Source organism: Clarias gariepinus, chromosome 28, assembly GCF_024256425.1.
Source record: "Clarias gariepinus isolate MV-2021 ecotype Netherlands chromosome 28, CGAR_prim_01v2, whole genome shotgun sequence".
Classification (NCBI taxonomy): domain Eukaryota; kingdom Metazoa; phylum Chordata; class Actinopteri; order Siluriformes; family Clariidae; genus Clarias; species Clarias gariepinus.
In genome coordinates this window covers 7,472,023-7,497,205 of record NC_071127.1, presented here as the reverse complement: position 1 = coordinate 7,497,205, position 25,183 = coordinate 7,472,023, and the positions used below count along the sequence as shown (strand labels likewise).

General features: G+C 39.4%; 1 protein-coding gene across 1 annotated transcript in view; it reads left to right on the top strand.

Moving 5' to 3' along the window:
• Positions 1-24,355, top strand: part of syt11a (synaptotagmin XIa) — a 28,299-nt gene extending 3,944 nt beyond the window's left edge. The window contains exons 2-4 of the mRNA XM_053490055.1: positions 6,340-7,157; positions 18,114-18,234; positions 18,335-24,355. Of these exons, the coding sequence (XP_053346030.1) occupies positions 6,340-7,157; positions 18,114-18,234; positions 18,335-18,645 (1,250 nt within the window). The 3' untranslated portion in view covers positions 18,646-24,355. The remainder of the gene's footprint in view (positions 1-6,339; positions 7,158-18,113; positions 18,235-18,334) is intronic.
• The last annotated feature ends 828 nt before the right edge of the window (positions 24,356-25,183 follow it).

Sequence of the window (25,183 nt, the reverse complement as noted above, 5' to 3'; positions counted from 1 at the left end):
ATTTTATTGACCATAAAATATTTCCATCTCTGGAAGAATGTCTGAGCTAGAAAGGCCTGCTATTAATCAGGATATATTTATATAGGCTACGATGTAAACATATGCTCTGTGTGTGTGTGTGTGTGTGTGAGAGAGAGAGAGAGAGGGAGAGAGAGAGTGGCACATTGGGAAGGTGCAGTAGGGCAACAACGGGCTGAATTGTAATGTTATGACATGTGGTGTGACGGTGAGAAGCCTCTTTGTGCGTGATCCGAGGCCGAGTGTGTGCCAGCGCAGAGACGTTCGCATTAGCGAGAGAGATGCAGCGTGGCATTGTGGGTAATCACGGTTTATCCAAGATAAGTGTAGAATCAGATAGAATGTTGTGTGTGTGTATTTCTGAGAGAGAGAGAGGACACTGAAGGACATCATGAGTGGGCTGATGCCTCCTCAGTCTCCTCCGCTCTCATCACGTCCTCCCTCACCACTCCTTCTTTCCTGTCTATTTTATATATTCCTGTGATTCACACACTAGTGCCAGTGATGGGCAGATTGACGATGCTTTTTAATCCTCCTCGCATGCTTCGTGCACTCGCACACGCACCATTAGTCTTCATGTCTGATAGTATGAACAGGGTCTTCACTACACACGTCACGGTGTGAGAGCAGGGTGTGGTCCTGATCTTGCCAGCAGGGGACGAGTGAGGTTCAGTTTTACACCTCATCTACACAGATCTCAAACTCGGGGTCACAAAGCTACCTGTTTTTTTTTTTTTTTTTCAGTTGAGTGTTCTGTTTTTGGAAAAATGGTCCACTTCATGGTAGTAACTGAAGTCCACTTCATATCACAATCGTGATCATTTTTATCTTAAAATAAATAAACCAGTTTTCAAGTGGACTGTCTTTATTTAGTAGATTTTGAGTAGAAGTAAAGCTTCGAAAGGCATCCAAGGTGACCTGCACTATTGAGACGCTTCCATGAAAAAACGGTCGGAAGTGTTCGAATCCTGAAGATCCCACAGACGATAAGCACGATAGGACGAGACGACCTTCCGGCGCTTCCTTTTCCTAGTCTATAAGCACTCCGCCTCAAAAAGACATGACTCAGAGGAAGCCTTCATCCTAATAGGATGCAGTACTCTCTGGGAGAAAGTGCTCGGAGAATGACGTGAGGCTTGAAGTGTGTGCGTGTGTGTGAATTAAAATATTCCCACCGGTGCCTCATGTTTCGCCTCCGGGTCTGTTCTGTCCACAGCTCGATGGCGAGAAATAAAGGAAGTGGAAGAGGTTTCGTGAGTTAATCGATATTTGTTCGCGTGAAAACAACGTCATTCACATGCGGGACAGAAAGCAATGAATCGGTGTCAGAGTTCCTCCCCGTCCACACTTAGAGAGCCTAATGGGTCATTTAAAGGCAAAGTGAGTGTGAGACTGCAGAGGACTGATGAAATGGAGAGAAAGAGTAAGGAGTGAAGGAGTAGTTTCGATCCATCTCCCTCTCTCTCCCCCTCCCTAGTGGGGGTCGTATCTAGGCAGCGGGAGCAGCTGGGTTTTTACAACGCTGCCAAAACAGTGACATCATCTGCATCGACGTCTCTCAGGGGGTCGCAGTGAACAAGCGAGGAGGAGAGACAGTCGGTCTTTGTGTGGAGAGAAGTAGGGTGGGGTCAAGTGTCCGTGTGAGTGTGTAAGTGCATGTGTGAGAGTGTGTGATTATCAGTAGTGGTGTAATTGATCAGGTTCGGTTCATGTCAGAAAGAGAAGCATTGTATAATTAATGATGCTCGATTGATCTCATAAAAATCTAAATCGCAATACACACATGTGCAATCGTTTAATGGCGAAAGGCTGCAATTTATTACAGGTAATGTTTGCCTAGTCAGGAATTTATTTAGCATTTGCCAATAATTAAAGTTTACATTTAGTTTCTTTTTAAATACTTTTGATTTGATTTTAATGAGTGGACTGAAGAAGTCTGTTTCAATATAAAATGGACATTTATTAGTTAAATATTGCAGTCGCGATATATCTAAAAATAATCACAATCTGTTTTTTTTATCAAATCATGCAGCCTTTATATATATTATATGTAACAAGGAAAGGGTTTGTATTAAAGGTTCCATATTTCACTATTTCTCGAGTTAACACAGCGCTCAGCGCTTCCCCAAAGTGTGTGTGAAATACCTCTTACCCATTTTTCCAACCTCAAATTCCCTCTGTTTCACTCCTCTTCCAAATATGCCGTTTCAGTGTCCATGTAAATGAGCTACAGCTGAGCCACGCCCCCCAGAGAACTGCAGAGCTGAGCAACAAGTTAGAGGAGGGATCATAACACGGAGCAAATCTAATCAGCTCGTTTAAGTCCCGGCCAATGCAAAAAAAAAAAAAAGGACAAAAACCAAAAAAAAAAAACAAGGATTTTTGCATAATACCTTACCTTTAATATCACTGCACCTGACCCAGATTTTGTGTAAAAACTGTTCAATTATTCTCTGGCAAAAATGTAAATGTAAAATGTCAGTGTTAATCGTATCCAGGTGTAGTCGCTCACTCGTTACCCACTGCAACATCTCCTCTATCAACCACGCCCCTACTGGGACAATACCCAGGACAATGATTCTTAGATACTATAATTAAAATTTTTCTTCAGTTTATATTATGATAAATCATACTTCCTGTGCTGGGATTGGCTAATTCAAGATGTTAAGGCTGAGTTTTAAGCATCTGTGAACATGTATTACCTGAATGGTCGTTGCCTCCTTGATTTACAAGCACAGAAGCCACGCCCATCCTGATTCATTTGTGATTTCCTGGTCAGACCAGAGTCTCACTCTTCTCTTTATGATCTTCCTCCGCTGTATGTTCTCCTTTCCTGGCTTCTTTAAAAATCTACTTGCCGAGGTTTTTTATTTTTTTTACGACACGTCCTGTTCTCATCAGCGCACTGACCCGGAGCCCGGCGCAGAATTTCAATCAGCTCGCCCCACCATGACCGTAATGGCACGACTGTTACCACGGCGACCTGACGAAGGGAAGGACAGGAGGGAGGAAAAGAAGAGTGACAGAGAGATAAAGGAGAGAAAAGGGAGTTGTGACAAGTAAGAAATTAAAGAAAGGAAGGTGATGCAGAAAGACCGACCAAGTGTGGAACCAAAACAGTCTTATCGCGGAGCAGTGCTTTAAAACAAACCAGAAGTGAACAGTAACTACTGTAAATTAGATGGGGACTTTTACAAACACCTGTTGCGTTATTAGACATGTCTCTAAGAAAAGGAAAGTCATGCAGTTAAATGACCGTCATGCAGAAATGTACCGTAGTAGAAGTATGGAGTGAAGTAAAAGTAAAAATTGTCCTCTAATAAAACGATTCAAGTACAGATATATGATGTATGTAATTACTGTAAGTACAGTAACAAAGTAAATGTACTCAGTTATCTCTTGAGAAAAATAAAATGAAATGATGTAAAATGTACTGACAGCTACAAGGCACCAACACTGGAGACTTCTTTTATAAATATTAAATGCCAGTGTGTCAATGGCGCATGCAAATAACTACTGTAGAGCAAGGATGTCTTCTTAGAAGTCTTCACTTTAAAAAAAATATATATAAAAAGCAGTAAACAGTAATGAAACATGGTTGATGATTCGTGTGATAACCCATTGCTTAAAATAGAGTCTAAAGTACAATTTGTTCAGGCTTATAAGAGAATTTGCTGTTTTTAGTGAACATCTTGCAGACCCAGCCACAGTGCTTCTGAGGACGACACCTGCTTCTGTTTCTCATGCAGCAAAACCCAGCAGCTTTTTTTTTTTTTCATCTGAAAAGTGGTCTTTTACATAATATGCAGCTTTTTTCTGGCATACCGATATCTCCTGTATGATTAAAATGATAAAATAAGCATGCATAACAAAATTTCTACAAAAAAACAAAACAAAACAGGGCATCTAAGACTTCTGCAGAGTACTGTATGTTTTTTAATATTTTTTTTATGATGATCCATGAATTATGTAGAATGTTTGCTGTACAACTTGCTACTATAGAAATAATGATGAAATTTAAACATGATTATGAGTCTTTCTATTTTGATTTTACGACCAGAAAATGTGCATTTTTGTATTTTATATGTGCATTTTGTGTACTGCATTGCATTTAGCTTTACATATCTCTGAACACTGTCTTCATGAGAAAATTGAAAAGTTGAACCTAATCTCATACATGCTGGTTTTAATAAGACGGATGGTGCACATTGAGACAGACATTATTGCTGTAACTAACCCATAAATATAAACACATTGCCTAAATTCATCTGCTGGTGTTTTTATGCTAAGTGATTCACAGACAGATCGTTCTTCATCGGGCGTCTGCGATCATAAAGAGAACTGCTGCTCTCAGCATCCGTCCCATTAAACAGCATTACCATACGCCCTAAAAGACAGGAAACAGCTCGGGGTGTTAAGCATGCAGTCTCACCCCCCAGGGCACATAGTGTTTTTCAGCTGTGCTCTGAAGAAAGAAATACAGGAAAAATGTTTTAGTTCGTTACAGTTAAAGGAATTGTGTGGATTAAAAAAAAAAAAAAATCGAGGTAGAGTGTCTGAGGTAAACTACATGTTAAACACATGACACGAGCGAGGATGCTCAAGTATGACGTGCCGTTTTTTGTGATTTTTTATATAAGAGAATGATGAAAATCAACTGAAATGTCACACACTCACAGATGTAGGCGACTGTGTAACCTCTCTGTCGCAACATCTAACTGGGTCAGACTCTTAGAGTCTCATTCTAAGGTCAGATTGTACGAAAACTTTAAGTGGACATTAAAACAGTTAAATATTTGGAGCCTGGAGATTCGTAGGTTAGCTTGAAGTGTGATTTGCTAGCATGGAGTACTGAGGGTTAGCTTGGAGTGTGTTGTATTAGCCTGGAATACTGAGGGTTAGCTTGGAGTGTGTTGTGTTAGCCTAGAATACTGAGGGTTAGCTTGGAGTGTGTTGCGCTAGCCTGGAATATTGAAGGTTAGCTTGGAGTATGTTGTGCTAGCCTGGAATACTGAGGGTTTGCTTGGAGTTTGTTTGCTACCTGGAATACTGAGGGTTAGCTTGGGGTTTGTTGTGTTAGCCTGGAATACCAAAGGTTAGCTTGGAGTGTGTTGTGCTAGCATGGAATACTGGAGGTTAGCTTGGAGTGTGTTGTGCTAGTCTGGAACACTGAGGGTTAGCTTGGAGTGTGTTGTGCTAGTCTGGAACACTGAGGGTTAGCTTGGAGTGTGTTGTGCCAGCCTGGAATAATGACGGCTAGCTTGGAGTGTGTTGTGCCAGCCTGGAATACTAACAGCTAGCTTGGAGTGTGTTGTGCCAGCCTGGAATACTGAAGGTTAGCTTGGAGTGTGTTGTGCTAGCATGGAATACTGAAGGTTAGCTTGGAGTGTGTTGTGCTAGCATGGAATACTGAAGGTTAGCTTGGAGTGTGTTGTGCTAGCCTGGAATACTGAGGGTTAGCTTGAAGTGTGGTGTACTACCTGGAATACTGAAGGCTAGCTTGGAGTGTGTTTTGCTAGCCTGAAATTTTGTGGGGAAGCTGGGATTGTGGTGTATTAGACTAAAGCATTGTGTGTTAGTTTGGAGTGTGGTGTATTAGTTCAGCCTATTGTTAATAGTGAATAAAAGATACAAACACATACATTAATATAAATACAAATACATAAATTAAACATCAGATACACCGACTGACTGCTTGCTGTCCTCCAGAGCAAAATCCCAAGCATATACATTCCAAAAAATACACTTTTGAAATATGGTGTATTTTAACCCAGATGGCACAAGCAAAGAGATACCGACATACATATGTGTGCCGTTTCAGAGGACAGACGCGTCCACATTAGAATCAGATAAAAGTTACTTCTAATTAGAAATGCAACGTGTCATGACATGCAAATTCGATCTGACCAAAAAAATTTGGACAATGTGCTCTGTGATGTGAAAGTAGACTTAGAGTATCCCATTTTAGCAATGCATGTGTTCTCTTAACTTGGAAAGTTGCAGTTATTGTAATGTTTGATTGTTGTAAGCTAGCTTGGTCTGGTGTAGCTGCATTACTACAGTCCTCTAAGCAGTACACCAAGCATTACTAGTGTGTGTGTGCGCGTGTATGTGTATTTATTTTATTTTCGGAAAGCAACATTATTACTTTCTTGCACATGTTGTGTTATGCTGAATAAAATTATGTCTGTGATGATCTGCTTAGTTTCAGCTTGTGACTATGACTAATTCTGAGTTATGAAGTTTATTCCATCCTGATTCCTGCAGTAATATGGTACAATATATATGTTACCTCTAAATTTGTCTCTTTCTCTTATACAGAGGTGTCCCCAGTCCTGGCGGGATTTCTTGGTGCAGGAGTTCTCATTGTCACAGTGACGGTGGCCATTTTTCTGTGGACTTTCTGTCAGCGTCAGTATCGCAGAATGACATTTAAGCTAAACAACGGCCCGTTCGACTCACCTACTGACCCGCCGCTAAAGTTTATTCACATGCTCAAGGGCATCAGCATCTACCCCGAGACCCTCAGCAACGCCAACAAGATCATACGAGCAGGCCGGAGGTCATCATCATGGCAAAGGAGTCAAGATTCTGACATCGAGGGTCATGCACATTTGCAGATGAACCACCTTGTACCCCCGAAGCTGGAGCGAGCACTTCCGATTCGGGCCGATTACTGTTGCTCTGAGAGCAGCAGCTGTGAATCGGCCAGTAAGACCCCGACTCCGTTCAGCCTTGAGTCACCATCATTGGGCACCTTAGATCTTGCCATTGATTACAACTTTCCCAAAAAGGCGCTGGTGGTGACAATTGTGGGTGCACGAGATCTCCCAGCTGTTAATGAGCAGACAGGGAGCTCGGATCCATATGTGAAGATGAGCATTTTGCCCGAGAAGAAGCACCATGTAAAGACCCGAGTGATGAGGAAGACCCTGGAGCCGTCATTTGACGAGACGTTCACCTTCTATGGCCTTTCAATCAGCGACCTGGCTGACCTTACACTGCACTTCCTGGTGCTGAGCTTCGACCGGTTTGCCCGCGATGACGTAATCGGAGAGGCGCTAGTGTCGTTGTCAGGCGTTGAACTTAGCGCGGGCAAGGTGCACATCAGCCAGCAGATCACCAAGAGGAACGTACAGGTGAGGCAGAACATGGAGATAGTCATTAACACTAGTGCAGTTGGTTAGTGTTTTAGGTTCGCCTGGAGTGACACAGTGTGCCTATGAGTCATGTGCAGAAGCAGGGGCAGTGGTGGCTGAGTGAGGGGCAGTGTTGGCTTAATGTTTAAAGGCTCTAAGTTAATAGCAAGAAGCTGGAATATGCAAAGAATAACGGATGTGGGCAGTGGTAGCTCTGAGGGCTAAAGCACTGAGTTACTGATCGGAAGCTCGGTGGTTCGTGCCCCAGCTCCAGTAAAAAGATGCTGTATGTAGTTTGTTTAGGTGCGAGTAAAGTTTGGATACACTGAGATAGTTTTAGTTAAAATCAGTGCTGTTGTAGTTTGACATGCTCTTGTTGTAGTTTATGTTGGAGTAGTGTAGTTTAGTTTGGAATGTGATGGAGCATTGTGGTTATTTTTGAGTGTTGCTTTTTAAAAAGCTTGTTGGTTATATTGTAGTGTTACTGTTTATGTTGTAAAGTTGTATTTAATGTTGAGGTGCTGTAGTATAGCTTTGATAGTTTAACCTAACATTGTTACAGTTTCGCGTACCATTGCTTGTTGAAATTGCAATTTATATTAGAGTGTTAAGTAGAAATGTTATGAATAATTTAGCTAGGAATGTTGTGGTTTACTGTATATTGGAGTTTTATGATTTATATAAAAAATGTTGTAGGGTAATTAGCTATATGTATGTAGTTTGGTTTGTAATTGTTGTTTATATTTAATCAATGACGTTTACTTTAAAAAGTTTATATTAGAGCTTTATAGTCTGGATCAAAACTGCAGTTTCCTGTAGCTGTGGTTTAAATATAAACTATTGTTGTAGTTTATATTTATTTGTTGTGGTTCTGATCGAAATGTTGTAGTTTAGCTGGGTGTTTAACTTCGTTTAGATACTTATGTATACTTTACTTAGAATACTGTGGTTTCCCTGAGGGTGTTGTAGTTAATATTGGGATTCGATTAAGCTTGGGATGTTGAAGCTTAGACGTTAGTTATAATTTACATTGTAGTGATTCCTTATGGCCTGGGGACGTTGTAGTTTAGCTGGGGATGTTGTAGTTTATATTGGCATATTTTGATTTTAATGTATGTTGTAGTTAAAAGGGAGTATTGTAGTTTACATTGGCATGTTTTACCTTGGCTTAGAATGCTGTAATTTAGTAGAGGGTGTAACATTTTGATGTGGCTTTGAATGTTTCAGTTGAGCTGGTGATGTTGTAGTTCATATTGTGGTGTTTTGATTTGGCTTGGATGGTTGTAGTTTAGCTGGGGGGTTTATAAAGTTTATATTGGCACATTTTGATCTATATTTTGTTGTCATTTATCTGGGTGTGTTGTAGTTTGTATTATAGTGTTTAGATTTTTGTTTATCTTGGAATGTTGTAGTTTAGCTAGGGTCTTGTAGTTTATATTGATTTGGTTTTGAATGTTAAACTGGGGGTGTAGTAGTTAATATTGGCCAGCTTCAATGTAAATTAGAATGCTATAGTTTAGTTGGGTGCTGTAGTTTACTGTATATTGACATGTTTGGATTTCGCTTAAAATGTTATTCAGTAGTTTAGGAGTAGTTCTGATCAGTAGTCATTGGTTTTGATTTAGCTTGGAATGTTAAAATGGAGGTGCTGTAGTTTATATTGTGGTGTTTTAATTTGACGTAGAGTGTTGTAGTTTCGCTGGGAATGTTGTAGTTCCTACTGTATCTGGGTTATTTGATTGCCTTGTAATGTCGTAGTTTACCTGGGGCTGTAGTGGGTGATATTGGCATGCTTTGATTTAGCTTAGAATGTTCAAGGTAAGCTCTGTGTTGTTTGATTTGGCTTGGAGCGTTGTAGTTGAGCCAGGTATGTTGTACTTAATATTGTCATGTTTTGGTTTTGCTCAGGTTTATTTATGAGGAGCCTAATGTTCGAGCCAAAGCTTTGCTATATATTATTGAAGTGTGAATCACTGTAGGTTAATTAAAAAATATGTATTTTATTTTGCAGTGTTGTAATTTGGTCTGGTTGGGTGTTATTTTTCGGAGTATTGTCACCTAAAAAAAATCACATTGTATCTTGCTTAGAGTGTAGATTAGTTTGGACTAAATGGGATTTTATTTTGGACTTGTGATTGTGGTAGTTTAGCTGTAACGCTGCACATTTGACACATTATTAGCACTAGCAGTTCATGTTGTCCTGCGTACTGTACGTGATTGTCATAAGTATGGGTGGATGTGAACAAGATGATGACCCGAGAGAGTCAGACAGGCGGATGACAATGCAGAGAATGAGCTAATGGAGGAAAGACGTCTCTGTAGAGGAACGTTTTTTAAAATAGCGCCTGATGGACGCTGAGGGAAGGACACCGGCGTAGGACTGAGAGAGAGGTTGTTATTATTGATTTTGCAAAGCTGTTAGTGCCGCATTAAAAACCGGTATAATAAATGCTCACGTAATTAAATATGCATGAAGAGACTTTATCCATTATGTTTACAGCCTTTCAGTAGAGTTTAATTACGCCATATTATTATGATAAATCGTGCTATAAAAGATGTTTATGTAAACTCTTGCCATATATTGTATCAAAAATCACACGCAGTGGAGCGAATGCTCTCCAAATCAGTCATGCACTCTTACTGGTATCTGCTCACACACACAAGAGCCAGTGCTGCCTAACTGATGCCAGTGTGTGTATTGATCGAGGTTCATTTAAGCAATATTCCTGTAAGGAGAGGGAGTGTGTGTCCATGAAGATGTGTATTATCTCTGGATTCGGAGGACATCTGAGCCTCCATTCGGAAGGCAGTACTTAAATCAGTAGACATTACTTCTCCACACACACACACACACACACACACACACACACACACACACACACACATACAGACACGCTTCTACCATCGCTGTCAGAGAAAATAACGTATCGACTGCCAGATATTTGTTGCGTCCTGTGGCCTGATCGCTCTTACGTAACAAGCAATCAGTGCCAGAGGTTTTAACTGTCACCCAAGAGCATCATGGGAGATTAGCTGTCATCTTCAGATCTTCATCTGGCACTGTGGGTTTTTAGGACCTGGCTCTTATTTGCAGGCATATAAGGTCTCGACTCAGCTGTACAAACACTCAGAATGAGATTCAAACATGGGTTTCAGCAAAAGCTTTACATCATGCTATGTAAATAAAATGTATACGAGATCAAATTAAATCGCTTAAATCGCTCTTCTTTGTCCCATAATGATCAGTTTTAGTTCACTGAGAAGTGTTAACGAACAAACCTTTTATAAGATTTAAAGCCTGGCGTATTCTTCTTCTTCTTCTTCTTCTTTGTCTTTCGGCTAATCCCTGTCAGGGGTCGCTACAGCGAATTGTCTGCCCCCATCTAACCCTATCCTATCTAACCCTATCTAACCCTAACTTGCATCCTCTTCTCTCACACCAACTAACTTCATGTCCTCTTGCATTGCATCCATAAATCTCCTCTTTGGTCTTTCTTTAGACCTCCTGCCTGGCAGTTCCAACCTCAGCATCCTTCTACCGATATATTCACCATCTCTCCCCTGAACATGTCCAAACCATCTTAATCGCGCCTCTCTGACAACATCATTTATCTCCAAAACATCTAACATGGGTTGTCCCTCTGATGAACTCATTCTCGATCGTATCCATCCTTGTCACTCCCAAAGAGAACCTCAACCTCTCCAGCTCTGCTACCTCCAACTCTGCCTGTCTTTTCTTCAGTGCCATGCTATAGAACAAAAATAAATTAATAAATTAATAAATAAATAAATCACGACTTTCGAAAGGTTTTCTGTGATACACACTGTATACGGACGCAATCTGTTTTCCGATATAGAAACAGCAAAATCCCCAGCGTCGCCTTGACACCCAGAGTGTTGCGTCAACACCATACAGTGTTTATATAAGGGCCAGTTGGACACAAACGAGCTCGAAAAAGTGTTAAATCAACACTCTGGGTGTTTATGTAACACTGGGGCTTTTACAGTGTAGGTTTGTTCATAAACTGCCAGCTATACTATAAAGGTTTTTTTTTTTGTTTGTTTTTTTTTTTTTAAACTGTTTGATGATTTAATTTTTTTAAATAAATATCTTATTATTTTAAATAACATCTCCATGTTAATTATTTTAGTACTGACTGTGCAGCTTGCAGTTAGTAAAAAAATAATTAAAAAGTTATAAGTAAAGTTATCATTATTACAGTACATGATATTTCAGAAAAGCATATTATGACAAAATGTAATACATAATATATTGTCATATTGTGCACCAATATATAAAGGTTCTGTTTTGTGTCATGTTTTATGACTATACGCTGTTTACTTTTTGTTTTTTAATTAGTCGATTGATTAATATTTTTTCAGATTCTGTATCACGATTTTCAAATTCAATATAAATTTTATTTTCCGATTTTGTCTCGATTTTAAGACCTTGATCTTTACAATAATAATAAGAACTTGAAAATGAATTAAACATAATTAAAATAATTAAATGTAGCCCCTTCCTTACAACATCCTTAAGTTATCCCTTTTTAAAAACTAATGAAGCATTTAAACAATACAAACTAACTTCACATACACGAGTTTAACATTTAACTTTAAATTAAGTTAAACAAAAAGCTACATTTTTATTAATCAGAATGTACCACATCATTCACCATAATTATTAAGTATTTCTTCTTTTTTTTTTTTATTAAATTTTTCAACAAAACAACAACAGTGGTACAGGTATCTCGACAACAGGGAAAATTTCGTAGAAAGTTTAGAAAGGCAAAGTCAATGAGGACCTTCAAGAAAGTTCCAGAGAGAGGACCAAATTCGCCAGAACACCTCAGATTTTTTACGCAAGTCATAAGTTAATTTTTCCAGTGGTAAAAGTGTGGTCACCTGACTCAACCACATATTGACGGAAGGTATCTGAGCAGTTGACCATAGTAATAATATACATTTTTGGGCCAAATATATACAGAAATTCAATCCACATTCTCTATCACAGTCAAGACACAGTTCCACTGTACAGTTCAAGAGATATAGTTTTGGGGACAAAGCAAATGTCTTTCCAATTATTTTTTGAACAATTTTGTGAATCTCTTTCCAGTACGTTTGGATTTTGTCACAATCCCAAAACCCATGCATCACCGTGCCAATCTCCATGTTACATTTAAAGCATAGCTGAGAACAATTGGGAAATATTCTATGGAGGTGAACTGGGGTTAAATAAGTTCTATAAATACATTTAAAGTTTTGTTCATGAACTGAAATTGAAGCACTTTTGGGAAAGATATTTGAGCAAACAGATAGCCACTCCTCATCACTGAAAATAGACCCGAAGACCTACATCTGTAAGCATATGCACTAATGTGTGTTTCATAATTTATTAGAGCTCATGTTGTTTTGAGCCTGTGTATATAATTATATTAAGTGTATATAATGAGTGGGTTGGGACTGATTCACTTTAAGAGTTTTGATACGCTTCTATCTTGATGGGCGTGGTCACTTCCGTGATGACTCAGCACCATCTATAAGACACTGAACAGTTTGATGAGATAGAAAATGATGCAAATTATATACTTTAAACTTTTCACATGCTTAATTTTCGAGATCCCTATGTTGCCGTCATCGGTGAGGGGATATTTTTTGGGAAGAGCGGCGTTCATTATCGCTCCAGTACAATTTTAACAACTTGTAGAATTAGAATAGATGTTAAAGCTGTTCCTAGTTTGAAACGAATGTATGGTGCAGTATTAATCTGGCTTCTTCCACTGTAATCTGGATAGGAGAAAATAAAATCTTATCTTTAGATGAAAAAGAGAGCAGGGGGAGCAGAAACTGAAGACAGATGGAGCGGAGACGCTGACGTGATTCTGAACAGAAAGGCGGGACTGCAGCATTCTGCGAAGCTTCACATTAATCTCAGGGAAGGATTTCTGTGAAAGAAAGCGGCTGAGACTTGCCTTTTTAAATCACAGAAGCGAGTTGTTACGCTACACTGAATCGAGATGAACAATAAGAACGCTATTACTTTGGTGCATAAATTTTATCCCGCACAGCACCAATGGATTCTCGACTTTTCTGTTTAGATCAATTTCTATATGGTTTATATTAATGCACACATGTAGTAGTATTGACTTTTTCACAGGGACTTTCTCTGGCAAGGCTTATATCGTCTAAAAGTGTGTATATTTAAGAAAGAAAAAAGTGTAAGCATTGATGCAACCCCATCGATCCAACTGAATATTAGGCCACGCCCACGGTGATGTCATCATGAAGTCTAGGCAGGTTTTCTCTAAACTGTTGATCTGTGTCAAGGAAAAAAAACACATTACAGGAACATACATTACTGTGCAAAAGTCTTAGGCACCATATTACATTCTGTTCCAATTTTGTTATATATGTTTATCATGTCTGCATAATTATGTACAAAATCAATCAGTATTTTTGTTTCCATATATACCTTAAAAATTTATTAATTGTCATGATTCCTTAGTCGGCGTGAGTGTTTTGGTGGCATAACTGCAGAGGTGAGCTGGCGGTTCAATGAAGGCTTTTATTCAACTTAAACACAAGCACAAAAGTATAGCTCTTCCTTAAGAGCTCGTATGAAGCTTTTAATATAACAGCTTAACGAAAACACAACCGACATAAACTATAATAATAAGAACAAAAGCTAGACGCCTGACTGATGTTCAGTCAGGCTATTTATAATTAACGTAATTACTTTCCTCGGTTCAGGTGAATGCCTACGTCACCTGACCGAGGTGTAACCTGGAAACTGAACAAACTACAAAACATCAATCAACAAAAAACAGTCTTTGGGCGCTTTGGCGCCCTCTAGGGGTTTACCCTTACATTAATATCTAATTAATATATAACTTATTAATTAATAACTTAAAACCTGGGATTTGCATAAAAATATAAAGTAACGAGTGTGACAAAGTTACCAGAAGAACTCATATTCTCCAGCAAGCTCAGTAAAACCTACTCTTTATTGCCCCTTTTGGAAGTTTCTATTATGCAGAAATGTTTGCAAAAGCATCTTTTGCTTATGCCATATTTTTGTATGTGCCCAAGACTTTTACACAGTACTATAAGTAAAACAGCTGTTAGGTTTTACTGAGCTTGCTGGAGAATATGAGTTCTTCTGGTAACTTTGTCACACTCGCTCCTTTTTATATTGCTGCAAATCCCAGGAGCGTACTTTAGGTTTTTTGTTTCCATCTGAAATCGTGTACTATATATTTTCTTTCGTTACAGCCATGCATATATTCTCCTAGAATGTATTTATTTATCAATTTTTAAGTTGTATATGGAAATACTGAATGATTTTGTACATAATTATGTAGACGTGATAAACATATATAACAAAATTGGTACAGCATATAATATGGGGCCTAACATTTTACAAGTATTTTGTTATTTACATAAACATTTATGAGGAAAAACAAATAACAGGATATAAACCTACTGTATACCAAGAACATTCAAATCGATTACTCTTCAAACACAAAGAAATATGATCTTTTAAATATAACACTCATATAGACTTTCCTAATATACAATACTGTACAAAGGTCTTTTCCCCATTATTTCCTCATATTAAATGAAATGTAGATTTAATGCAAGAAATGGAAACAACTGTTTTACTGTGACAGACTGCAGTGCCCAAACGTATAGAACATTTAAAAATTTTTTCTTTTTTTATGTCTCAACCTCAGCAGTGACCTCATTTCCCCTCTCGTCTGTTCCAACCAATCAGAATTATTCAGCATCACCGGTACACTAATCACTGGTGTGTCATCATCTACACTGTTTCTCACTGGTTTATGTCTTAAGTTTTTTTTTAATGCTCGAATGATTCATAGGTCACTAAAAGTGGCTTAACAAACCAAACCAAAAAAAAAAAAAAAAAAAAAAATTCCTCTGAGACTCCTCAGCTACAGGAACTGGACTGAAAAATATACGAGAGACAAAAATAGTCCTTCAGGACGCCCGGAGAACTATTCCTCAAGAGTGCATTGAACATACAGGAATGTCTGGACCTTTGGATTCCAAACGTGAAGAAATAATAAGGGGGGGAAAGGGGTGTCAAGACTTTTGCACAGTACAGTATATTATATTGTATATCATATTCCATGGATATTGTCCAGTTGAGACAAACAACACTTAAAATGTGGCTATTAAACCCTTACTTAATTATTGTTTTTTTATGCTGTCATCATTAGTAATATTATGGATATTGCAAAATCTTTTCCAAGGATTTATTCATTGTTCATTGTAAATATTCAATTTTTGATGATAATCTTGTTTAACCTACAGCGTTATCATTCGTACAGTATCGAAATATTCCTTAATAATTCTGCACCCACACCAGACCCTGACCTCAACCTCAACAACCAAACTCTGTTAAATAAAAAATGTGCATTTTCTAGAAAAAGAAAGAATATATGAAAAGCTTCTCCACAGGGACACCAGCCAGATCCTCTGACAAGGTTTAAATTCCTCTCGCTTAACCAGTGCCATGAGGACGTTTAGTTCCCATGTAAAGATCAAAAGAGAAAGTCTGCGTCTGAAAGTTCAAGACCGGCTCCAGGCTGCCTCCCACGGTCCGTCGCCATGGTGATAACCAGAAGTAGCACTGGAGTCCTCGATGTGAGAGGAGCGGTAAAGGGAGAGAGATAAACAGAACGGAATGAACACAGACAGAGGGGAAAAAGAGAGCATGATCAAGAGGTGGAAGAGAGGGAGAGAAAGAGAGAGAGAGGATGAGCGAGAGAAGCAGGGAAAGGAGATGAAAATAGAGAAAGAAAAAACAGAAATGATGAAGAGGGTTGGATTAATAAGGAAAGGAGGTGGAAAAGAAAGAGAGAGACAGACTAGAGGAATAAAGATGGCGAGAAGATGAGGTGAGAGAAGGACGAGGAGCGATAAAGATGGAGAGTGAACAGACTAAACAAAATGAACAGGCATAAGCAGAGACGAAAAATCAAAAAGGAAAAGGATAGGAATGAGGAAAAGGGTAGAGGGTGATGAAGGGGGTGTTAATAAGGAAACGAGGTAGAAAAGAGAGAAAGAGAGAGAGAGAGGACGGAATGAAAACAGACAGAGGGAAGGATAAAAGTGAGAAAAAAGATTAGGATCAAGAAGGTCAAACATAAAAGGAAAGGAAGTGGAAGAGAGTGAGAGAGAGAGAAAGGAGGAATTAAGATAGAGAAAAGATGAGCGAGAGAAGGAGCGATAAAGATGGAGAGTGATAATGAGAACAGACATAAGGAGAGATGAAAAATCAAGATGGAAAAGTATAAGAATGATGAATTTCTATTTCTATTTCAATTCTATATCAATTTGCACACCAGTTTTCAAATTTTCCATATTTGTAAAGCCATATTGTCTATATATTTTTTTTAAAAGATTTTTGTTATATTTTATATTTTGTTCTTCTATTTTTTTTTTTACAGCTGGGTTTTTCTTTATTTTATTCCTATTCTATTCCATAATTTATTTCTTGATTTTTAAGTTCCCGAGCGGTCGTATAAGCATTTCACTGCATATCGCACTGTGAATGACCGTGTATGTGACAAATAAAAATTGATTATCAAGGAAAGGAGGTGAAAGAGAGAGAGTGAGTAGAAAAGAAGGGAGCGATAAAAGGAGGAAGGGAGATAAAGATTACAGACTGAACACACAGAGGGAAAGATAAAAGTGGAAAAAAGAGAGCATGGTCAAATATATACGGAAAAGAGAGGGAGAGAGGGAGAGAATAGAGGAATTAAGATAGAGAGAAGACAAGTGAAAGAAGGAGGGAAAGAAGCGATAAAGATGGGGAGCGATAAAGGGAACGGACATAAGGAGAGATGAAAAATTGAGAAAGAAAAAGATAGGAATGATGAGGAGGGTAGGATTAATTAGAAAAGGAGGTGGAAGAGAGAGAGAGAGAGAGACGGTTAGACAATGGAGGAGTAAAGGTAGAGAGAAGACCAGGATTGACTACATAAAAGGAGAAAAGATGAACAGAAGATAAAGAGGATGGACTGGACACAGACAGATGGAGTGATGAGAATTGAGAAAGAAAAGAGAGAGGATGATGAACAGGTTGAGTAAACGAGGTAATGAGATGGAAGAGAGAGTAAAATAAATGGAGAGAAGGTGATAGATGGTGTAAAGGACAGAGGGAAGAGGAATAAAGAGTAAGCAAAGAAGCGATTCAGACTCCGTCCACACTACGCCGGTGCGTTCCCTATCCGATCATTTTTTTTGCGTGAACACGGCGTCGTCTCAAGAAATACCTGCGTACACACGAAACCACTGAAAACGGTGCAGTATATATGCCAGACCAGTATGGGGCGCTATAATTCTGCCATAGAGATACACCATACACAGAGAAGAAGACTTTGAGCATGCGCATAACCTTCGCGCTGAATACGAACCAAGATGGTGTTGTCCATTATCGCTTGTTGCTCATAACACTTGCATAGAAGCAATAGATTTTGCTGTAATAAGGCTAGTAGGCTTTGTAGCAACACGAACACAATCATGTAGTCCGCCATTATTGTTGTTGCTGTTACGTGTGACGCAGCCGACACGTGATGTGATGACATCATCGTTTCACAAAATATACGGATTGGCTGTACACACGAAACCGCAAGGGTGTCGTTTACAGATTTATCCACTTTGGGACCCGGTTTCAAAAAATAGCGGTTTCAGTCTCCTAAAACGCCGGATCCGTGTGGACGGAACGCCAATATGATAAAAAATGTATACGTATACAGCAAAACGCGTCTCCGTGTGGACAGGCCCTAAGTGTGTGTGTGTGTGAGCAAAACTTTTCACTGCATCTTTTAAGAATGTGAACTACATGACGGTTGTCAAGCTTTCACATTCTAGAACAAAATAGGCACAATATGGTGCGTGACCCCTGACCTCTGACCTCTGTTTCTGCAGTGCGGGAGACGTGGTGAGCTGCTGGTGTCTCTGTCCTACCATCCTGCCACACACAGACTCAACGTGGTGGTGCTCAAAGCCAAACACCTTCCCACCATGGACATCACCAGCCTGCCAGGCAGTGAGTACACACACACACACACACACACACACACACACACACACACACACACACAGAATGACCTTACATAGTCTGACCGTTCTTCCCCTCCTTCTTGCAGATCCGTACGTGAAGGTAAACGTGTTCTACGGGCGCAGACGCATCGCTAAGAAGAAGACACACGTGAAGAAGTGCACCCTGGAGCCGGTCTTCAACGAGTCGTTTGTGTACGACGTTCCCGCCGAGCTCATGGCCGACATCTCCGTCGAGTTCCTTCTCATCGACTTCGACCGCACCGCCAAGAACGCCGTGGTGGGACGCCTGGTGCTCGGAGGTCAGAGCCCGACGCCGTCGGGCGTCACACACTGGAGGGAGGTGTGCGACAACCCGCGGCGGCAGATCGCCAAGTGGCACGACCTGTCCGAGTTCTAACAGTCCGCACCGCCCGGTCCCGCCACGATAAAGATAGCAACCCGTCTGTTACCCTTTTTCTCATGTAGGTGTATCCTAGCCTGAATATATTCGCGTGTGTGAGACAGTGTGTGTGTGTGTGTGTGTGTGTGTGTGTGTGTGTGTGTGAGTGTATGGCTGTCAGGAAGCGCCCTAAAGACCATTACACAAGGCACGACTTTACTTGAACAGCTCCTGCGTTTCTTCGGAAGGATCCTGCCTACGTACTGTAGACTCCATCGTCCTGCAGTGTTTGTAAGATAAGACTCGAGGACTCGAGGTCAACCAAGGTCCTTTATCTGGACAATTAAAGACTAATCCGGTCTGTCTCTCTGATATAATATCATTATCGCTTGATGACCCTGTGAGAAACCCTAAGGCAGTTATTATTATTATTATTATTATTAACGATTACAGTTTAACGTTAGCACACGCATTTCTACTTTGGCGAAGAAGATCCCGAAGACGTCAAAGCGTTCACAATGAAATATTCCTTGGGTCGGAAGCCAATGAAGAAGAAGCGACACCTTCCAGGAGCACGAAGGGACACGAAGGCATAATGTCTTCTGAACGACCGTTATTCTAATGAACGAATCCGAACGCGTTATTATCAGCTCATGAGTCGCTTAGCTTTTGTATGGATGTACAGTCCGCTAATCGCCACAGAGAGTTCGCTTCATTCACATTCAGTAAAAAGCCCTTCTTCTGATTACCTAGCGCTAACGCTATTGCTAACGAGGAACGCTTAACCTTTAAATCTTTAAGTTGACAGCGTTTACGATTATAGTTATTTATTTCTGATTTGTCTGCATTGAATCCTGAAAGGATTTTTTTTTTTTTTGATAATTTCAGTGTCACGACAAACTTTAGTGTTTTCCTAGTGATAAATAAACCACAGAGGCTGACTGAGATCTGTAAGAACCGGTCCTGATCCTGGACGTGTTCTGGGATATTTACTCGTAAATTATCCCACACACAGCAGGAAACGGTTTACTAATACGCGTGCTGTTTGTTCTTGATAGTTACACAGATCTCCGAGAGACTTTTCAGAAGACAGGTTGGACATCAGCATGATATTAGAGCAAAGTAAAAGAGTGACACATATTTATGATGTATGCCTCCGTTTTAATGCTCTTAAAACAAAAACAGGAACGAATGTGCTCTGAAAACGACAGTCATAGTTTTCGGAAAGGTTGGGATCGTTTAGAGATAGCGATCTTTGGGGGAAAAAGGGATCATAAATTTTATCTTAAAACAGACAGAATGTGCTCAGAATTCAATTTTTCGATAAACCCTTCCAGGTATCATCATCATCATCCCATGCAGTGATCTCCAGGTTTATTCAATTAAAGGTGCTAACTTCTGCATTGACTGCATTGACTCCTCCATGTCCAAGTCAAACCAGGACTTTTACAGAATAACAGAACACAGTTATGAGAGTTAAAACCCCCTCTTTATTTCTCTATATAATCCGCCCTGCTACACTAATGCACTTATTCCAGTATTTCACTAGAGCTTGGACACCATTAAGGTAGAAAATAGAGAAAAAACAGAGCCATGATACGACTGCGTCTGAAACTCTGGCCTCCCAAGAACTCGTCTTGGTGCGTCTCAAGTTACCCGTTGATTTTCAAGGATCAGGGCTCTGAGTCATTTCAGAGCAAGAAGTCTCATCACCGTACCATAATTTAATAATAATTAATAAAATCACGAGTCCTGGATTGATTTGAACGGCCTTCGTATATACTGAACATTTTTCAACAGAAATGCTTCAAACTGCATATTCATCAAGGCAAACGTGTAAGATGTGTTACTAGCTTTACTAATTTACCTTGGCTAGCTATTTAAGAGATACCAGGAGGACGTGGGAGTGTTTTTAATTGGCATGCCCATGAAAATTTCCAACTCCTGGCATTTTCAAGTGACAGTAAAGGTGTCGTTTTAGTGGAACCCTGGGCATTTATGGAGCTGCACAGCTTTTCATACATTGAATCTGAATAAAAAGGAAAGCTATTAAAGATTTGGATTTTCTAAACAGTCGTACAGATGCTCTGAAACTAGATCCGGCTAATTTGTGCTTCATTATTTATTAAAATTAAAAAGGAGTCAAAATCCAGAGAATCTAGGGCGCGTTCTTTCCGGGTTACGGACAGCCGTGTTGTACATAGCGGGGTTTCCCCTCAAACCTTTCCGAAATGTTGCTGTTAATTATGAACACGTGTGTATTTTCACCGAACTCTTAAACCTCTTTGCCTGCTTTTCCTATTATTGCAAAAAAAAAAAAAAAACTGTACAAAGTGTATCATAAGAGGCTCACGATTATCTTTGTTTTTTGCTCAAAAACTCTACATATCTCTAGGGACTTCCCTCTTTTAAACCCGAACAACGAATTTTTAACACACAAAACCCTTCCCAGATAAAAACATAAATAACGAGTGAGGAATACGCAGATACTCGCACTTTATGATTTTGTTTCATAATTGTAGAAAAGAAAAAAAATCTATCTATCTATCTATCTATCTATCTATCTATCTATCTATCTATCTATCTATCTATCTATCTATCTATTTTTCTTTCTTTCTTTCTATATGAAAAGAACCAAATAGCTGTGATGTCATTTTCGTCCCATGTCAAAGAATCAGACGGAATCTAATGTCCGTATAATCTTCACGTCCCTCATCCAGGGCTCTGATTGGCAGAAAAAACAATTCCTCCCAGGATTTCTAGCAGTGTGTGTGATCAATGCACGAGCATTGACGTGCGAAAAGGTCTAAATTGATACGGTGTGACTTTGGGACAGTGTAGATGAGAGGTGCTGCTCTTTCGCAGAACGGCACGAGACGATCTGATGCGCTAGAGTACGCGGCGCTGTTCTGAGCGCCGACTTTAAATGCCTCTGAGTAAGCATCGCCAGGGCTGATTTATATTTTATCATTTAAAGAAATACAGTGTATGAGTGTCGAGACTCAAATAATCAGTAATGAGTTGGTGCTGGTGGTGTGAATCTCCGTGCAGCTCCTGCAACGAATATGCCGACACTAACGATTTAAAATCTATTGAAGAAAATCGGTTTATTTGTAACTTTAAACAAGAACTAATATAGTTGCGAGCAACAATGAGCGGGCCCAAGCATCCTGAATTTTGTGGGAGGACCCGACCCGTACACAATGATGTAATATTTTTTATTTTTGTGCTGATGTCATAGTGCTCGGGCTCTTAAAATGCATTTCGCGATGTTATGGAGACACCACCAAGCGTAAAACTTTCCTGTTGAAGGAAAACAAAACGGTTAAAAATGTTACAAAATGTTAAACAGACATCATGTTTGATCGTATCGACGACCATTCGGATTATTATAAACTAGATAAAACGGTCGAACTCCTCTTTATACATCTGTTTAAACTTCCTCCGTATTTCTCTGTTCTGTAGTAAGGTGTTTTCCTTTTTTCTTCCTTCCTTCTTCTTTCCAAAGAAATACAAATCAGCCCTTTCAAGGTCTTGTGACAGGGGAACCCCAGCTTGCACAATTACATAAGCGGGTAAAGAAAGAAATATAAAAAAATATTCTAATTATAATCTGATTATATTATTTCCATGTCACACACACTCTTATCCGGATGACTGAAACCCTTTACAGATACGACTGACCGTCCCATTTTACACACACATTAGTTTTTCAAATAACCTTTTCTAAATCTGTCCATTGGCGTATTTGTTCTTTTTGTCCTGTTCCCTTAGGATTGTCTCAGACACGCTGAGTTTAACAGTGATGATGGTGATGAAACACACCGTCTCCCACACAGAGACTCAAACAGATGGGCTCAGTGATAGTCAGATCTATGTGTGTGTGTGTGTGCGTGTGTGTGTGTGTGTTGGCAGGGAGGACAGGCAAAGTAGACGAGCAGGAGGCAGCTCATATCTGCAGTCTTAATTAATGAGATGCGTGTTCATGTTAATCAAATCGCTAACAGTCGGCTCGCTCGTACCTCTACGGCCGCGGTTTCATTTCCCGCTCTGTTACTCCTCCATCCGCGCGCACAGCCGGAATTCAAACCGGGGGTTGACAGCTGACCTTTCGCAGAGAGACCATGACTAGCCGGAACAGCTCATGAGTAAAATCATCGAGTGTCTTAATCCAAAGATGGCTCCAGAAGTATTGGCACCCTTTTACAGAAGGGAAGGAGCAGAAATAAATGTAAAAACTACGAACATTTTTGTGGCTTACACAAAATGTAAAAATTATCAGCAACAATTTAATAGCGTATTGTTCGAACTAGCTATCGATATACAGTATTCTTACTTTATATCACGATTGACCGTTCAGTCAGTTTGTTCAATGCATCAAATGTGACATTTTTAATAGTAACTTTAGGCAGTGTAGATTTTATTCATGATATTATACAGTCCTACACATAACTAAGGCTACATTGACATTAAAGCTACATTGTTTGTTTTGGTCAGATCGGATTTGCATGTCATGACGGTTCACGGTTCATGATCACAAGTGACTTTGAATCTGGTTCTAATGTGGATGTGCATACTCACATCGATGTGTCACCAGGGTTACAACACCGACTCCCTTATTTCAAACAATGGATGTGACTATAGCAACAAATACGCTCGGGGTTTTCCTCTGTAGGACGGCAAGCAGTTAGTCGGCTGAGATGCAGAAGAAGGAAAAAAGCCGGCAGTCTCGTTTTAGCTGTTTTAGAAACTTTTGCTAGCGCTGCTCTGAAATTCCCGTCCTGTCGGTGCTGACTGATGACCTCAGAGAACGCCATACGCATGAGCAGAGAATAACAAGTTGCATGGATCCCGTGCTCATTCAAGTCATATGACCACATATTGGATATACATATATATCCAGTCTAGGAACAGAACACAATCTTGATTTGAGTCATTTCATGCTGGTAATGTGAACGTAGTCCAAAAAAACCCCCAAAGTGATACCATGTCATGATGATTTGAAGCAAGGAAATACAAGTAGGCAAAAAATTTAAGAAATAAAAATCTAACTGTGTAAAGAAGTACAAAAAGACTAGAGAAGCAAATACTAACTGAAAGCGTAAACCATAGTGCGTAGACCTTAAAAGCAGGAGGAAGTAGATGTTGGACTGCAGATGGTAACGTTTAAACCCCAGCACCACCAGGTTGCCACTGTTGGGCCCCTGAGCGAGGCCCTTAACCCTCAACTGCTCACATGTATAATGAGATAAAAATGTAAGTCACTCTGGATCAGGGTGTCTGCCAAATGCTGTAAATGTAAATGAAAGCGGTTCTGTGTGACGCATGTACTGTAAGCTTTATATGAGCAGTATAATTCATGATGTGGTTTATTTTAGCCAATAAAAACAGTATCTATGATGCTAATGGGGAGCAGCACAAAGAAACCAGTACTGTCTGAACGCTCAGAATTAGAAATGGATGCAGAATGAGTTCCAGTTAGTGAGTGGAGTTTATTTCAGGGCTGTAAAATGTAAAAGAAGAATCAAATAATTATCCCTCTCTGTAAAGGCTGTAAAGGGTTTCGGTCATCCGCTTCATTTTAAACGCCTCGTCATGATGAATCCGGGCAACCTGAGTTGCCTCAAGAGCTTCCAATACACCAGAAATTAAAACTTTTTTAAAATGAGATGACATACAGGATGCACTGCTGCAACATTTCTCTAAAAAAAAAAAAAAAAAAACTCTATACGATGTACTTTATTTTGTGCCGTGCATGCAGGAGAGAAACAACAGGGAAAGTAAAAATCTTCAACATCGTAAATAGTGCTATAGTATATTCTGTAATATTACTTGCTCCTCTATCACATTCCTGCTTTAGTGTAGGTTGGTGTACAGTAGCCTAAATTATATCGAGGTTTCAATAGAAAATTAAACACTGCTTTACTTTTCTCTTTTCCATTTAATGCACAAAGCAACCGGACGGCAAAGAAAATAACTCGAATTACGGTAAATGTTATACGATTATATATTTTTGACTTGTGCATTCTTGATTCTTTGGCATACAAAGCTTGTTTATACTGTATGTGCATAAATAAATATGAGCAGTTGTAAAGTATTGTTTGTCTTAATGCACTATCTGGCAGTAGCACTTTCTGCCTTTATTTATTATTAATATTATTATTATTATTATTATTATTATCATTATTTTTGTTATTCTATAATTGAGAAAGAGCCCCAAACACCAACCACGCAGGTCTTTGCTGTCGTGTGTCGCGATAAATTAAGACGCAAAGCGAAATTTTCATCCTGATTCAAAGAGTTTTACGTGGAGATAAAAATAAATGCTTCTGATGACACCTGATGTGCATAACGCTGTAATAAATCTATGCTAAACCTGTTACACTAATGCTGATGTGTACTGTATGGTGAACTGGTTAACAAAATGAACATGCAAATAAAATCGAAACTGATCCACTAAACCTGAGCTTTTTTTCCCCCATTCTGCAAGTCAGACAGATTTATTTAACATCTGCTCTCAATGAACATGATTCATTTATTCACAGACACCACATTT